Genomic DNA, 18,045 nt, shown 5'->3' on the forward strand with positions numbered 1-18,045 from the left:
AGTCCATCGTAACGTGATTTGATTGTACAGTGAACCAATCGTAAAGTGGGGGTCCACCTGCCCCCCTACATTATTCTTAAATTTATTTACAGTTGTCTTTGTTTTGGAGATTTTTATTTTATCTTGAGTGTTAGTCTTCTGCCTGTTTGCATGGTTCTTGATGTATTATGTCTGAGCAAGTGTGTTCACAAACCGATTTTACATGTTTTGGGGACTGAAAAACCCAAAGCTGCCCTATTACTTTATAAAGAACTGTGAAGAAATTTAAAAAAAGAGAGAAACAACTTTCATTCATATAATTCTTTAAGCCAGTTTCTACATCCTTTGCATATAACTCTTCCATCTATAAATCACTCCCATCATATTCCAGAGTGCCAAGTCTCAGGACTTGAAATGGCTGGAATGCCCTCCTTTAATCTTCTTACATTAAGTACTACCATCTGTAGTTGCAGCTTGCAAGGATTTGCCAATTCCTAATCTCCACAGTAGGCGAGAGATACCTGTAATTAAGAAAAAAAAAAAAAAAAGAAGAAGAAAAAAATTTTGAAAGCCCTTCAAAACATTTCCTGGGCTCCCTTGTAACTACCATTGTGTTTCTATACAGAACTTTTTTAAATACAATATTCTTTATGCTGTTATGATTTATGGAAATTCTGATGCCATTATATAATCTACACTTTGACAATGCCACTTTACAGCTGTCCCCATAAAAAGGAGTTTTGACTGTCAACCACTACACCCACGTTGTCAAAACTCTAGCCTTGTGACTTATTGACGGTGATTGCAAAGGTCAGCAATTTTGGAAACTGCATTGCAGTACAGACAAGAAGTCCATGTCATCACTGGTGTCCAAATGAACATGGTGATATGGACACAACAGAGCTGGTTTTATCCATGCAAATGCAAGAATCCTACAGTGTGTGACTCTACACACAATCGGAGACATGTTGAGAAAGTACAGAAGTAATGGACTTTCAGTTACAGTCAATCCTCGTATAGCACGATAGTTGTGTTCCTAGAAACCCTTGTGCAATGCAAAATCGTGCAATATAAACAACAGGCCCTATGGGAAAAATAGGGTTAGATGCTGACCACCCAAGATTGAACACATTTATTACCAACCACAATAAATAATCGTAATAAAATACTTAGTATTTTATTATGACTATTACGTAATAAAATATTGCTAATGCTTTTGCTTCTATCGTAAGCAAACTTGTTCTTTGTTTGATTTTTCTAACCAAACAGATGACAGCCATTCCATCTCTTCCAATTCTTTGTGTCTTTATCTAATGGATTTTAATTACACTTTGAGTTGTTCCTGCAATGAAAGTTGTTTTTATTTTCTCTGCATTCTTTCTAATCCTTGGTGTTGCCTCATTTAGGCCTGTAGCACGTGCAATATCACATGGTCTTTCATTTTGCGCAAAGCGTTTTCACAATTTCATAAAAAATTTTTTCTATCGACAGAGGCGGACTGGCCATAAGCCTTACCGGGGAAACCCCGGTGGGCCGGAGGCCGGTGTGATTTTGGCCATAAACGCTAGTATGAGGCCACTACAAATTTTCCCGGGTAAGAATTTTTGACCCAGTCCGCCTCTGTTTATCGATATTGCTTTTCTTTTTCTCTCTGAATCTGTAGTGTCTTCACCAACGTTTCCTTTTAAGTATTTTACTTATTTTTAGGGAATAAAGCATAATTACAAAATAAGGAGGCACGCTTGATACACATAAACAAAGCTGCGTGCGTGTAGCAACTCAATAAGCAACATTGTAAAGGCAGAGACACACTATTAACACCTCACATTTTACTAAAGCACATTTCTGGGGATTACTACCATAAAACAATAAAAACAATTTCCAGTTGAGTTTCTGCTCATGGAATCTATTATAAACTGGTAGTAAACTCGATCTAATTGCATTTGTGATAATACCGATAACTGGAATTGTGTGGGTTTTTACATTATTATGGTGAAATGTGTTTCCCCTTCACTGATATAAAAAAACAAATACATTTTCAGAATCTTCTTTTCATTCCTATCATGTTGCGTTCAGTTGGGGTGATTCCGCGTTCGACTGCCGTTTCTTGTAAACACAAAGGTGAATCGTGCATAAGCGAATTCGGTTCGTGTTATATACGATATCGTTCCCCTATTTATAAATTGTGTATGATCGAATTCGTGTAGTGTAAACACGTGTTATACGAGGACTGACTGTACTTATATTCAGTAACAGCATTACAGTAACATGGTATTTGGTCTCTGATTGCATGGTGAAACCCCAGCAGTAGTGTATTAATATAATCAAGCAGATAGAGTAACATGATCACTGTGTTTATTGTTAGCAAATAGGTTGTTTATTATTATTATTTTTTTTTTTTTAAATTTAGCACTTAGTATAAAACTATTGTATACACCATTGGAAAGCCGACCGGGCTAGCCGGGTGGGCAAAGTGCTTGCCTGGCAACCCACAGGTCGCGGGTTCGATTCCCGCCTCGGGCTTGGATCAAAGTACTGCAAAAACCTTGGGAGGTGCATTATGGCCACAGATGCCTATGCGCCAACAACTACCAAAAAAAAAAAAAAAAAAAAAAAAAAACACCATTGGAAAAGCAGCTTACTGACACAGTGAACAATCAAGTTGCACATAAGCAAAATATTGCCTTCGTAGCAGGTTGAGTTTTCTAGTACTATAATAACACTAGTTTACAAATTTAAGTTTGTTCACTGGGGTTTGAATTTCAATAGGTCCTACTGCCGAAATATGTTACTGTGATTTCAAATATGACTTAGATTTTTTTTCTATCACATCCAGATACATCACAATTTAAGAAATAAGAAAGTATTGTTTTTTACGAAAGTATATAACTTCATTGTATTTAGTAATGACAAATTGATAGGATTACATTTTCATATATTAAAAATACATAAATACTAACAAGTATTAATCAAAATTCTGAAACTTTCATTAATCAGACCTTCGTCTCTTTGAAAAGAACGTTTAATCGTTTTTCTTTTATGTACAGTGCCAGGTTTCTCTCTTTTTAAACACCAGCAGTAGTCGGCCATCATGCTTGTATTCCACCTTCCCTGGTACCTCTGCTCCATTTCCTTTATGTCCTCATGGAACCTCTCCCCTTGTTCTTTGCTCATCTGTGCAAGATTTTCAGGGGAAAAATCAAGATGGGCATGTAAAAAGTGAATTTTGATGCTCATATTGCAACCAAAATTGCGAAGCTTTTCTAGCATATTTTGAACAATTTTCTCATAATCCTGTGATTTATGATTTCCTAGAAAGTTTTCCATTACACTTTTAAAAGAAATCCAGGCTTCCCTTTCAACATCAGTCATAGTAGTTTCAAACTGACTGTCTAAAACCAATTTTCTAATTTGGGGACCAATGCAGATACCCTCCTTAAGTTTTGCATCAGATAAACTGGGAAATTTACTGCAAAGGTACTTAAAGCATTTGCCATCCTTATTCAGTGCTTTAACAAATTGCTTCATTATGCCTAACTTGATATGCAGTGGAGGTAAAAGTATTTTATCTGGCTTCACCAAATTTTTGTGCACAATATTTTTTGACCCCAGTGTAAGATTGTGCCCCCGAGGCCATTGCTTCTTTGTCCAATATAGCGCTTTAGCTCTGCTATCCCACGGATCGCCACAAATAAAGCATGGCATTTTAGTGTACCCACCCTGTTGCCCCAACAACATACATAACACTTTTAAGTCTCCACATAGTTGCCATTCGTAATCTTGATATTTAATTTTCTCCAGAATCAACTTTAGATTGTCATATGTTTCTTTTAAGTAGACTGAATGAGTAACTGGCACGGATGTGTACTTATCTCCATTATACAAGAGAACACCATTTAAACTAGTCTTAGAAGAGTCTATAAATAGTCTCCATTCACTAGGAACATATGATGGAGCTCCTAAGGACATATGATGGAGCTCCCAGCAATATCACTGCAATATATGAGAAGACATTCTTGTGAAAAATACTTTATAAACTCCCTTTCACAATTTTTGTACCAGGAAAATGATGTACCTGGGGAGCAAGTAAGTTCTTTGCTTGAAGTCTGGATCCCAGAATTTCAGCAGCATACTTTGGAAGACCTAAGTCCCTTACTAAATCATTCAACTTGCATGAATTGCTGTGGCATTAAAATATTTTGTGGTTGATAACATTCCTCTTCACTAACCTCTTTAGCTTCTGCTTTGGTGGAAGAAGATGTGGACTCTAAAGTTTCTGGTGGAGGTTTTACAGGCAGATCAGGTCCATGCGGAACCGGTCTTATGGCTGACGGTAGATCTGGATTTTTGATGTCCTTTTTATTTTTTGAATTGTAACCTTTAATGTCACATACACAAAAGTAACATTCGGCATGGCTTACTGGCTTGCGCCACACCATAGGAATAACAAATGGCAAGCACACCTTTTTTCCTTGACTCCATTTTCTAAGATGTTTGATATATGTATGGCATACTTTATGTGGTGCCCACGATTTATCCTGATCGCCTAGTTTTATGTCAAAATATGCATATATGATTTTTTTACAAAATTGGTAATATTTCGCCTCTGCTTTACAGGAACAAAACAACCACATATGTAACAAAATATGTTGGGACTGTTTATACACTTTCTGGTTGCCATACTAAAAGAAAACTAACACACAATGAGAGCTCACAACGGTTTTTACAGGAGTACTGTGACCGCATAAGGGATGTGCCACTTATATAGGCTCTGTGGTTGAGTGGACTGTACAAACAAGTGAGTGCATGCTCAGACAGGTTTAACCCATAACTACACAGAGGAGTCTCCCAGACTGCACTTGGAAAATAAAATTCTGGGAATCACAGATGGGCCAGAAGAGCAGGGTGAGGGACCGTCTACCTGCCTGAGTCAAGATCGGCTACCTTGCAGCGTGTGTAGTTATGGGTTAAACATGCACAATCTGTTGTATTTGAGGAAAATATTTGATACTGATTACGAATATAGGGGTATAAAACTTGTAACCCATTGCAGAAACTATAGTTATATACACATTGCGTATAATACCTAGGTAATATTTTGTTAATGAATTGTGAAAAATCTTTACGTGATAGAAACAAACGGACTTCGGTTTAGTAATCAGTAAACATGCATAAATAACTGCCACATACTTTTACTCAAACCCCAGATACACTGTAAACCAGTGTAATTAATTGTTTGATTAACACAATTTATAAATCGTAAATTAATTCAGCAAATTTCCTTATGTTATACTAAAACTGACAAAACCAATTTTTGGACAGATTCGAAAGGTAAAAAAATAAATAAAATTAATCTGTTTCAAACATTGTGCTAGTTTTCCATCTCTCATGCTTAGAATAGACTAAATAATGCCCATGCTAAACTGGCAAAAATAGTAGGTATTTGAATTTTATATGCATAGAGAAAGAGAGAGATTATTGATTAACAAGAAAAATTCAAAAATTGGTGACTTCAAATCCCAGAGTTGCCATATTCGAGATTTGCAGTATAATTAACAAATAATTTCACCATTACAAGATAAGTAGAATATGACCAGTATTATTATAAAATGTACATGAACATAGGTTTTCACTCATATGAAAAACAATATAATTGTCCATATGTGTAAGGAAGTTGTACTAAAAATTTAAGAAATAAAAACAGATTTTTGAATTTAATTATTATTATTATTATTTTATTTATTTATTATTATTTTTTTTTTTTGCTTTTTTCAATTTATTTTTATTTTTAAAAATTTTTTTTCCATTTAACTTAAAAGAAGAAGTGAAGCTTTTAAGTTTTCATATATTCTGAAAAGAAATGTTCCAGGCACATGATGAACTCAGTAACCCTCAGTGTGTATTTTTAGTGTGTTTCTCAATGTGACTTGTCCATGAAGAGCTAAGGCATGTCTGCCGGCACCTCCGTGACCAGGTGGGCAGGAGCAGCAGCGTGTAGCACATGCTTCTTGATTAGACCGGGATCTTCATATCTTCAGTAGATGTGAAGAATATGAGTTGAGTGCCAGCACCTTCAACACTATCTCTGAGATGAGGTTTTGTGAAATGAATTGTGTAGGCACAATGCAAAAATCAAAATAGTTGCAGACTATTACTGAATGACACACACACACACACACACACACACACACACACACACACACACACACACACACACACACACACACACACACACACACACGTTCATACACTCACTGCCTTGGCAGTCCACATATGCTGTCCGCCAAGGCACCTCACTTTGTGTGAATTTAAGCTTCTAGTAAATCTGACAACTGTTTGATTTTTTTTAAGGTTATGCTTAGTATGTCATCTAACATAGATATGTCATCTAGCATTTTATATTAATGAAATTGGTGGTTCTTTTTTATTAATTAACATTTTTTTCCTCACCAGGTGGGGTTATTCCTGATGCAAAGACCATTTATGCTATGAAGAAACATCGCCAGATGGCACGGGAAATGGGAGATTTCATTCCTATAAATGAAGTACCTGAAGATCCACAAGAAAGTAATTCTCGGTTAATAAGGTAATTTTTTTGAGTTAGGGTGTCCTAATGTAGCTAAATATATATACAGTACTTATTTGTCAGCATGCTTAGACTGGCATTATTTTATTTTTTATGTGATATTAACTTTCATGTAATACTTCTTTTTAGAGAAGATGACAATGATCGAAGTGACGATGATGATGATGACGATGATGATGAACCAAGCAGAATGAATTTTACAGTGAATATGGTTGCAGTAGAGAAACAAAAGGCTCGGGCAGCATTTTTGTCTGCTCAAGAACGTATGTTGTTTTGAATGCTTATATTTACTCAGAAGTCTGTTAGGGCTATCATATGTAATAAGCCAGAAAGTTTTGTTGGAAGGCAGTTACTATAAATAATTTATGATTTTATGAATTTATTCACAAATTCTTAAGTTATCCTGTGTATACCTTGATGCATATTTGTGACCAAGTTGGTAGCAACAATAAAATAGCTCTCCTTTATATTGTAGGGTCAAGGAAAATGAAACTTTAAAAAAGAAAAAGATCAAAATGAAGCATTTTAATATTTTTTATCATTCCCACTAAAGTACTGCTAGTTAAGCTTAGACAGCATAATAAATTAATTTTAAATATATCTGTATATTGGTTATGACATGTTGCTAATATCAATATATAAAGTTCAATTACATTATCGGAGGGGGGGGGTGAAGAAAGAAAGAAAAGTTGTTTCTCCAGAGCAAAAAATTGCAGATTGAGGAAATTGATCCCGATTACAAAAATGCCAAAATTATGTCTCTCATGTCTTTCATTATTGTCTCTATCAAATTTCTGTAGTTTCCTATTTAACCATGTACTTAAATTTTTATAACTTAATGAACAACCAATTTCAGATATCACACAATAATACATATGCTATCTTAAAAATGTGTCCTATTCAATATAAAATGCTTTAATCAAACATATAATGTACACAGTATGGCAGTTGGAAAATGAGACCCATGTCTCATCTTTCAACTGTTCTCGTCATATTTTTCTCACGGTCATATTGTTCTTATCACAGCTCTTTGAATGTTGTTGATATCATCAAAATGACAGTCTTTCAGTGGCACCTTGAACTTTGGGAACAAAAAGAAATCGCACAGGGCTAAGTCTGGTGAACACGATGGGTGTAACAGTATGCAGACATTTTTGCTAGCCAAAAACTCCTGAACAGTGATAGCCTCATGACTTGGTGCATTGTCGTGCAAGAGGAACCAACTGCTGTCTTCTCTTTATTGTGGTTGCACATGATGGATTCTCTGGAACAAAAGTTTCAAAACGTTCAGATAGTAAGCCGCAGTAACACTTAGGCCATTGGGCACAAACTCTTTGTGTACAATTCCCTTGTTATTGTAGAAAGTGATGAGCATGGTTTTGATTTTCAACCTTTCTTGATGAGCTTTTTTGGCTTTGTGAGAGTTTGCTGACTTCCACTCTGTCACTTTGTTGTGTGGTTGTACTGAAAACACCACATCTCTTCACCTCTAATGATCAAATTCATGAAGTTGGGTTTGCTTTCAATGAGTTCTCCGCGCTGTTCATCTCATGCCTGTCATTGACCATCTGTTAACAGATGTGGAACGAACCATGCACAGACCTTCATTTTCTTCAAATCCTGGGTTATTGTTTGTCAAATGGTTTTCTTATTAACACATAAATCTGAAATCATTTGGTCCATTGCACACCGGTCATTGGTAATGATTTCCTGCACCTTTTCAATCAACTCTAGCATTCAAGCCGATTTTGCGGCTCGATGTTCTTCTTCTAGTGATTCTTTTTCCATGGACAAAATATGCATGCCACTCGAACATGTGCACGAGATGGACAATTCTCTCCATACATGGCACATTTGCTCAGTCAGACATTTGCTCTTTGTCCCTCCACAGCACAGACACAGGAGAGACATGCAGTTCAGCTCAAACTATGTTCTGAAATGGCAGCAATTTCTGCTGATCTTAATTCAGTGCACGAGGAACAATCACTCTTTCATTTCATGTTTACTTCTAGTAGATGGCATCTCATCTGAGTATCATGTAAGTGTGTTTCAGATACATCTTTGAGGAGTTTCTTTATTTGAGGCTCAATGAAAATCCCTTCTTTCAAATTTGCATCTGTTAAATTGGGAAACACTTGACTTAGCAGAATCCACTTCTGTTTATATCCGGAGCCTTAACAAAATCCTCCATTAATCCAAACTTTATAGGCAAAGGTGAAAGAGGAACCTGTTTTGGTTCAACCAGCAGAATATATTTTGTATTGCCTTCTCCCTGGTAAAAATCCTCCCTCTTTTTCCTCCTATGCTGTCCAGTATAGTGTTCTGTTGCACGACTATCCCACAAACATAGAAAACAACTATTTTATGAAACCTCCATGTAGACAAGTGAATAATCCAATTATCTTAAGATCATTACAGACATTCCAAACAAAGCCACGATACTTTATTGTACTCATGGACATACTTTCATATGTTTCATATATCTTGGACATGCTTTCATATGTTCCTTTAGGCCGACCGGGCTAGCCATGTGGGTAAAGCACCTGCCTGGCAACCCAAAGGTCGCGGGTTCGAATCCCGCCTCGGGCTTGGATCAAAGTACAGTACTGCAAAAACCTTGGGAGGTGCATTATGGCCACAGAAGCCGATGCGCCAACAACTACCAAAAAAAAATATTAGTAGTAGTAGTAGTAGTAGTAGTAGTAGTAGTAGTAGTGGCACATGATGCAAGAAAGCATCATGTGCCACTACTTTGTCCATATATGTTCCTTTCAAGCCAACAGCATTAAGCAGAACTGATTGGAATGCATTTCCATTGTGCAGCAAAACTGCTTCTTATTTCCACTGTTATACCCTAGAACCAAGGAGTTCTGTTTGCCCTATAGATAAGTTTAAATCACAAACCACACCATTCAACTCTTCTTGCTTAATTAAATGCACACGTTATAATTTTCTGGTTGGTAGTGCACAGTCCAATAAAATCTAAAACCCAAGAATCCTTGCTACATTCATCACTGCTTCCTCTATTCCATGATTTTGGGAGATCTGGTATCAACAGGTCTTCGTTATGTGGAACAGATCTTATTGCAGATGATATGTTAGGATATTTGATGCTGTGCTTGCTTTTCCTGGGCATTCCTAATATTTTTGTCATGCAGAAATAGCAATTATCAATTCTGGTCCACACCAGAGGAACAGCAGAAAGCATATTTTTAATTTTCCCATTTAGCCACATCCTCAGAAATGTGGTCAGGTAATATAGTGCATATTTAGAGTCCAATTTTGTGGTTCAGGTAGTACAGTACATTATGTGGTGCCCAGTTTTTGTCCCAGTCTTTTAATGCAACCAAAGTACAAAGAATATGCACATTTAGTAATATTGTAGATTTTCTTTCTCAGAGTTTTTGTTGTCAACCACACACACATGTAGCAGAAATTGTGCCAGAGTGTGATTGAGAAACTTTCTTTGCTTCTGCTTAAGCATTTTAACAATACAATACAAAGCACAATGCTAATCAAATGAAACAAACTATATGCAGTAGATATGCAGATAAAATATACATGTACTCACATCACAACTGTCCCGTTATTACGGAAAGAAAGAGATGGGAAGCAGACATCTCTAAACATGTTAACCCCCCTCAACATTACTGCCATCTGCAATCACATGCAAACATTATTATTTACAGGTAATACAACAGATCAGTGTCGTGTTGTATCTGCTTCCCTAAATTGTAGTAAGATATACAGCCACTCCCTGACTTACGTAATGTGTTCAGCGAAACTATGTAAGTTGAATTTTACATAAGTCGGAATGTCCCTAAATGCTTATGCAGCACTCGCAACTATGCACGCTGAATTTGATTGAAGCAAAAAATAAATGTTTGACGAACATGTAAATAGAATTATTTATTCAATTTTTTTTATCTCATGCGCAGGAAAAATTATAGAAGTGTGCAAAAATTTCAAAATTATAAAATTACAAAAAAGAGAGAGGAGACAGGCAGGTCAGCAAGTTTTACCTTTTGAGCATCGTTGCCAGAATTAACTCTCCAGCTGATAAGCATGCTGCTGCGGAAGTAGAGGGCTGTGGAGATTTAGAAGGGGGGTTTTTCCAACACATCACAAAATTTCTCTGCAGCTGCAGAATCGGCACTTCACCGCATACTTTAATGTTTTGGAAACCAGCATGATGCTTAAACCTATTAAACCACCCGTTGCTTTCCACGAACTTGGCTTGGGGTTTTAATATCTTCATAAATACTTCTTGCTTTTGCTTGAATGGCCATTGGAGTCAGGGGCACTTGCTTCTGGATCTGATTTTCCATCCATATTATTAATAGCTTTTCCATCTTCGATATAGCACCCGAACACTGTTTTGTGATCACTGTTGATCTTAAATGCATTGATTCTTTAACATGTTCTTTTACATGCCCACTGTCCTTTTTACATGCGCACTGTCCACGCCACCACTTGCATTTTCCATTGGTCCCTTTCCCTTCACCATTGTAATAAGTAAAAACGAATGAAGAGAAGATTCTGAAAATTTATTTATATTTTTTATATGATTTAAGATTTCAGTGAAAGGGAACACATTTCATCATCATACCGTAACGTAATAACCCACAATTCCAGTTATCGGTATTATCGCAAATACAATAATATCGAGTTTACTACCCATTTATAATTACTGCAAGTAACAGAAAAGCCCAATAAATCGGAAAGTGCAAAATTGTTTTTATTGTTTTATGGTAGTGACCTCCAGAAATGCGTGTTAGAAAAATATCACAAAGGCATTCAAAATTGATTCTTGAACAGAACATATAATAACAATAAAAGTATAGTGCAATTTCCATTATAAAAATGACCTTTTAGAGAGATATATAGCGAAATTTTCAACTTCCGAGGTCTGGAACGAATTACAAAAAAAAAATAATAATAATAAAATAAAAAATGTGTGATTGGGTTCACATTACGATATTTTCATGATATCTCCATTTATTTCTACAGGATGCAAAATATGTTTCCACGATTTTTTTAAATTTGCACTGGCCGGCAAAAACTTACGTAAAGTCGAATTTCCATAAGTCAAGTATTACGTAAGCTGGGGAATTCCTGTACATATTATGGGTAAAAAAAAACACCATAATATGTATATTTTCTAAATATACAAAAGCCCATATATTTAGAAATTGTGACATAATGCGAAATTTTAAGAATGGTTTGTGTCATTTCTGAGCAGTCTAGGTTCAGAATTTTTTATTTTCTGTTGTGTATTAAATTTGAAATACTATACTATGTAGTTAAAAAAAAAAAAAAAGGAAAAGAAAGAAACTTAAAAGCTTTAATAATGTTTTATAAAAATTTAAAAAGTAAAATCAACTTGTTAGATAAGTTAAATTTGTTCTTTTTTTGCTGTTTGCCATTTTGTAAAAACTAAAATGGTTCAGGTTTAGAATTTTTAGACTTGACCTAATGCGATATTTTATTTTTATGAGCATGTTCTACTCCTCCCTCATGTATTTTAGATAAATTTTAATTTTTAGGATATTTGCTACTACCTACTACCAGGATCAAATGAAATTCTCCATGGGTTTTCTCAAAGAGACAAGATTCTTCTCTGTAGTTTCTTTTGGAAAGAAGTTTTTTTTTTTTTTTTTTTTTTTCCTGATTACAACGTAGTAAATTAAAAAAATCATTTATTGTTATATTTCTTATTTTTTCCTATTCATATTTCTTTTCTTTTTTTTTGTAAATAGGAGAAGCAACAGAGTTAGAAAATGAAGAAGCTGATGAACTTGAGCGTTGGGAACGGGAACAAATACGAAAAGGTGTCAGTATAGCTCAGGTATGCTTTGCATCTTTAGAAATTTCAAAGTATTTGATATTCACCAGTCTTATTCAAGAAAATTAATACTCAAACACCAACCAAGTATTTAATAAAATAGAATAAAATAAGATGATACAGTAAACTGGACTATTACAATAAGTACTAAAAATATATATATAAAATCAGTATGATAAAACAGTTAAAAACAAAATACTAAAATCATTAAAATAAGTTAAAATACCGGAAATCCGAAGCTTTCGGTGACAGCTGTCTCCTTTCTCAACAGTCACAGTGATGTTCCTGGTGAGTCATATGGCACTCATGTGACTCACCAGGAATATCATCAGTAGTGTCTATTTGTGTACAGGAGACGGAAGTGACCCGGGAGTGTGCCATGTGGAACCAATCATCGCGTCTGAGGACAATCGCACACCCCTGTCCCTGTTAATGATATGACAGGATGAACAGATTTGCAAGCTCTTGAGCCACTTGCATTCTCAGAACCGATGCGCATGGTCAGTAATGACCGCATCTTCAGGGGAGATCTGATGCTGCTTCTCCCAAAAGTGTTCCGCCACAGAAGACCTAGCATAGTTCACAGTTTTGATGGCGGTCAAATGTTCCCCCAGACGGTCTTTTAGACATCGCCCTGTCTCCCCCACAATCCGGGCACTTAATCTCATAAACTACACTACTGGTGGAATCTCGGGTTACAGGGTCTTTGACCTGAGACACCACTATGTGCAACCTCCACCCCGGAAGCTGCACACAGCGAGTCTGACACTCCCACAGTGCCCATGCCACACGCTCTGAAAGGCCCGGATAGTAGGGAATGTAAGCAGTAGCCACTGAGGGAGGGGGTTCCCGTCGCTTGGACCCAGTCCTATAAACATATTTGTCCAAGACCCTCTGGGGGTAACCACACTTATTAAGGTCTGCTGTGATCTTACTAACTTCCATTTCCCTGTCCTCGGGGGGGGGGGGGTACTGCAGTGGGACCACACCCTATTTATTAATGCCCTGGCTATGCTATCTTTATGTTGATAGGCCTGTTATATTGATAGCCAGATACTGACTATGACACATTGGTTTTCTATAAACTGTAGTCTTCACTCTAGCACCATCTCTAATAACCAGGACATCAAGAAACAGGAGGGTACTAGCTGTTTCCACCTCCAAGGTGAATTGTATAAATGGGGAGAAGCTATTAAGTAAGTTGAGTATATCATCTTCCCTCCCCTTTTTTATAATGGTAAACGTATTGTCAACATATCTCTTCCATTCGCGCATGGGAAAATCTAACTGATGGAAAATCCTGGCTTCTAGTTCCTCCATAGCTAAATTAACCACTATGGCACTAATGGGGGAACCCATGGCTGTGCCATGGACCTGTTTGTACATAACATTTTGAAAAATCATAGTGGTACTGGCAAGGCAGAACTCCACCCCTTTACAAATATCATCAATGCTTAACAAACACCTAGCACTAATAGCATCATCTTGTTCTAAGGCTGATCTTACACAATGAACCCCATGTTTAATTGTGATGCATGTAAACAACGATACCACATCGAAGGAAGTCATAAGATCTTCATCCCCTATAATCTGATTTCTTACATACTCTACAAATTCTTTGCTGTCCTTGACCACTAAACCGGAATGTCCTACTATAGACGAAATAATCCTAGCTAGAAATTTCGATAAGGCATAGGTGGGACTACCCACAAATGAAACTATCGGTCTCAACGGAATACTGACCTTGTGGGTCTTCAGGAGACCATAAAACCGAGGTATTCGGCATCCTGAAGCATGTAAAGTCCAATACACTTCTTTAGATATTTTACCTGCCTTATACCAACTTTGTATAATACCATTAACCTGTCTTTCCAAACTAGACAATGGATTACGCCGAGTAACTTTATATGTATTGGTATCTTGTAGGAGATCCAGAGCTTTTGAGCAATAGTCTTCTTTACTAAATATAACTGTAGACCTTCCTTTATCAGCTGGTAGTACAATGATATTGTCGTCTTGCCTCAATTGCTTCAGAGGTTCCACATGGCACGCTCCCGGGTCACTTCCGTCTCCGGTACGCAAATAGAGAATACTGACGATGTTCCTGGTGAGTCATATGAATGCCATGGGCCTGTTACTTAAGGATGTATCATTGTAGCAACAGTACACTGTTGAGAAAGGAGACAGCTGTCTCCGAAAGCTTCGGATTTCTGGTATTTTAACTTATTTTAACGATTTTAGTATTTTGTTTTTAACTGTTTTATCATACTGATTTTTTATATATATTTTTAGTATTTATTGTAATAGTCCAGTTTACTGTATAATCTTATTTTATTCTATTTTATTAAATAGTTGGCTGGTGTTAGAGTATTAATTTTCTTGAATATGGAATTTCCCAGCCCCATAGGCCTGTTCGAGGATATTCACCAGTCATCTGCTTAGTTATAAAAATTGCAGTTATAACCTTTTCTATTTTAACAGACTTGTATATTCTGTGCAATGACTTCTGCATATAAAATTTCCAAATTATGGGCTTTTCTTTTATTTAGTGTGTGTATATATATATATATAATTTTTTTTTTTTTTTTTTTTTACTTTTTACTTTTTTAAAGGTTACACAACAACCCCAAGGAGTTGAGCAGTTGTATAATTACTCACAGAATGTATCAAATGAAGAAAAAACAATTTTTGCTAGGATGCCTGTCCCTACCACTCAGGAGAATGAGATCAAACTTTCATTTCGGACTTCAATTCCACTTCCTAAAATAGATAAGACCAATCTTACCACAGAGATCATCAAAAATCGTTTACGTGAGAGGTATTGCAAATTTATGTTGTTATGGAAAGAAAAAATTTTGCAAAACAACACAAATACATATTAATTATAGTAAGCTTATAGTAAATAATACAAAAAAATTATACAGAAATATTGCTTAAATAATGTTGTATTACATATATTTAATTTAAAAAATATTAATACAATATTTATATAGAACATTCAGAAAGTTCTCAGAATAATCACCCCCTTTCCCCAAATAGTTGAATATATATACACCTGTAAACATTTCTTTCATCAAAATAGCATCCTTCATCAGCAACATAATTTTTGCCTACAATTATAAAGTTCTTAAAAACTGTCTTTAATACTTTTGTTGCATTTGGTTGTGAGATCTGCTTTGTAAGGTGGATGCTCTTACATTGTTATTATGTTTAGCTAATATGTCACTGAGGGAATAAAATTGTGGCCATTTGAGCCCATTTCTTCATTCATTTTCTTCTGATTGCATGTCTTAGTTGAATGAACACTTCAGTATATGGCAATCATACTGTGCGGCAAAATATTTGGCAATCACAATTTGAATTTTTCTTTTGGATATGATTTTAGTGGACAATGCTGTAATGATCCCACAGAAATTCTGTTTGGTTCAGTTTTTACCATGTGCTTGCTGTAATGATGTGTAAGAATTTCATATGGCGACTTATAATGACATACAAAATTTGACATTGGTGTGTTGCTTGTTTGCTGATCTTTTAGCATTATAATGTGTGAAAATGAGATTGCTATTTATCCCTTTTCATACTTGATTGTGGATCGTAAAGGGATGATTGATGTTCAACCCCCTTTTCATACTTGATTGTGGACTGTAAAGGGATGATTGATGTTCAACCCCCTTTTCATACTTGAATGCGAACTGTCACAGCCAGCCTGGTTAGCTTCTTAACATCTACATCAGCTAAGCATATCAAACATGATGTGACGTGTTTTGCAACTCCTGTCTCAGGGAGATTTATTATGATGTATTTCTAACAACGTTTGATTGTCCCTTGTAAATCTTAATAAATTTTTCAGTTTAAATAATAATATTTATTTAAAATCATTTAAATAATATCATTTAAAATCTGAATGATAAATGTATGCAGAACTATCAAGACTTAAGCATCTGATGCAAATTAAAAAAATGTTACTCCTCACTATATGGAAAGGTCCTGAGTAGAGTAGAATAGTGATTCCACCCTGTGATACTTTTCTGTAGTTTCATAAGTAGGTATTTTTCTTTATATAAGTACCATCTATTACAATTAAACATTAAGAAAAATTGTTCTTTCATTCCGTAATTTACGGTTTTTAGAATTCTTGGATCCAAAAATAGCTCTATAAAAAAATGTGAAAGTGAATGAGTTGGATATATATGAGGGTTAACGAAAAGGCTATTCTAAGCAAAAGGCAGGCATGCTTAAATTATCCTAATTTTAGTCTACAGATATTGAGTCTGCTCCTTTGGTTATTTTATTGAAATTTAAATTTTTTAACTCCTTTATTTTTTTGAAACCTCCATGATAGCCCTCCATGTACATTCTCATTTTCTTAAAATTAATCTTGAGAATAATTTTACTTACAGATTCACTATGGAGTTTATCTTAGTTGCTGATTATTTTTCTGTTTTTATGCAGTTTATTTTTTATGTTGTTGTTTTTACTCTTTTACATGTTGAAATAAAATTTGGTCATCTAGGTTAACAGCAATTGAAGAAGTACATCGTGCTCACAACCTGGAACTTGATACCCGTCATAATGAATTGGTGTCATCTTATTCTAATATTAGTCACCTGGAGAAGGAAAGTCCTCAGCTAGAAAGACGCTTCTCTCTTTACCAGCAAATGCGAGGGTATGTCACAGACTTGGTTGAATGTCTCGACATAAAGGTGGGTTTTTATAGATTATGATCAGTACTTTACATAGTACACCAAAGCAACAACTAAAAAGTAATTTATTTAACATGTGACAGGCTTTGATCACAACGTTGCCATTATATTGCACTTAATATCTTGCTCTAATATATCCAGAATAAATTATGTACCGAGGAAGGTTTTTTTTATTTTTTAAATAAATGGTTCAAAACTTTTTTGATTGCAGTGCCTCTCCTCTGGCTAAAAATATTAAACTATTAAGAGTTACTATAAGTTAAGAGTAAAGTTTCACACTTTCTTATTTGTTGGTAAATAAAGGTGGTTAAAGGTAAGGTTAAATGAGACATTAAAGATTTTATCTCACTATGAATGATTTTGGTGAAGCAGTTGGATCAAGTAATGGGTACAGAGGATTTGAAATACTTGTTCAAATAAAAAAGGAATATAAATTTCATATATTATCCCATTTAGCAATGTTGCAATGCCAAACAACACGAGAATGCCATGTGAAGGGGGCTCCTTTGCATAGAGATCATTACAAAGTTTGCATCTGAGACACTTATAGAGGAGAGGTATAATCAATCATGTACTTTAGAAGGATTATTAATGAGGAAAAGATCAAAAATATTTGGTAGGTGGTTAGGATTGGATTATGTTTTATAGGTAAGTAACTAAATTGTGTGATGTATTTGTGTAGGGATGCTAAATTAGAAAATGTAATCTTGCTGCAGCTATGAACATGAAAATTACCAAAAAAGTAAAATTATTCTATGTTGTTCAGTAGTAAAATATTTAATGCATTACATTTAACTTTGACAAGACAGTCAAATTAATCATAAAGTTCAAAGAATAGTCACCTGACCTGTCTATTCCAGATTTTTCTGCCAAGTTATTCTCAGCTCCTTCAGTAAAGTCAGATACCGAAAGCATACTTTTAAATGGCATGT

General features: G+C 35.3%; 1 protein-coding gene across 2 annotated transcripts in view; it reads left to right on the forward strand.

Annotated features, from left to right (window-relative positions):
- The window catches only part of LOC150083689 (PAX3- and PAX7-binding protein 1), a 188,769-nt gene that overhangs the window by 26,898 nt on the left and 143,826 nt on the right, over window positions 1–18,045 (forward strand). For both annotated transcript variants that reach the window (XM_090378126.1, XM_090378125.1), the window contains exons 4-8: window positions 6,433–6,565; window positions 6,695–6,828; window positions 12,325–12,413; window positions 15,023–15,228; window positions 16,924–17,113. In XM_090378126.1, coding sequence (XP_090234252.1) covers window positions 6,433–6,565; window positions 6,695–6,828; window positions 12,325–12,413; window positions 15,023–15,228; window positions 16,924–17,113 — 752 coding nt within the window. The remainder of the gene's footprint in view (window positions 1–6,432; window positions 6,566–6,694; window positions 6,829–12,324; window positions 12,414–15,022; window positions 15,229–16,923; window positions 17,114–18,045) is intronic.

This window comes from Mastigoproctus giganteus, chromosome 7, assembly GCF_048544385.1.
Source record: "Mastigoproctus giganteus isolate SK-2022 chromosome 7, ASM4854438v1, whole genome shotgun sequence".
Taxonomy (NCBI): Eukaryota; Metazoa; Arthropoda; class Arachnida; order Uropygi; family Thelyphonidae; genus Mastigoproctus; species Mastigoproctus giganteus.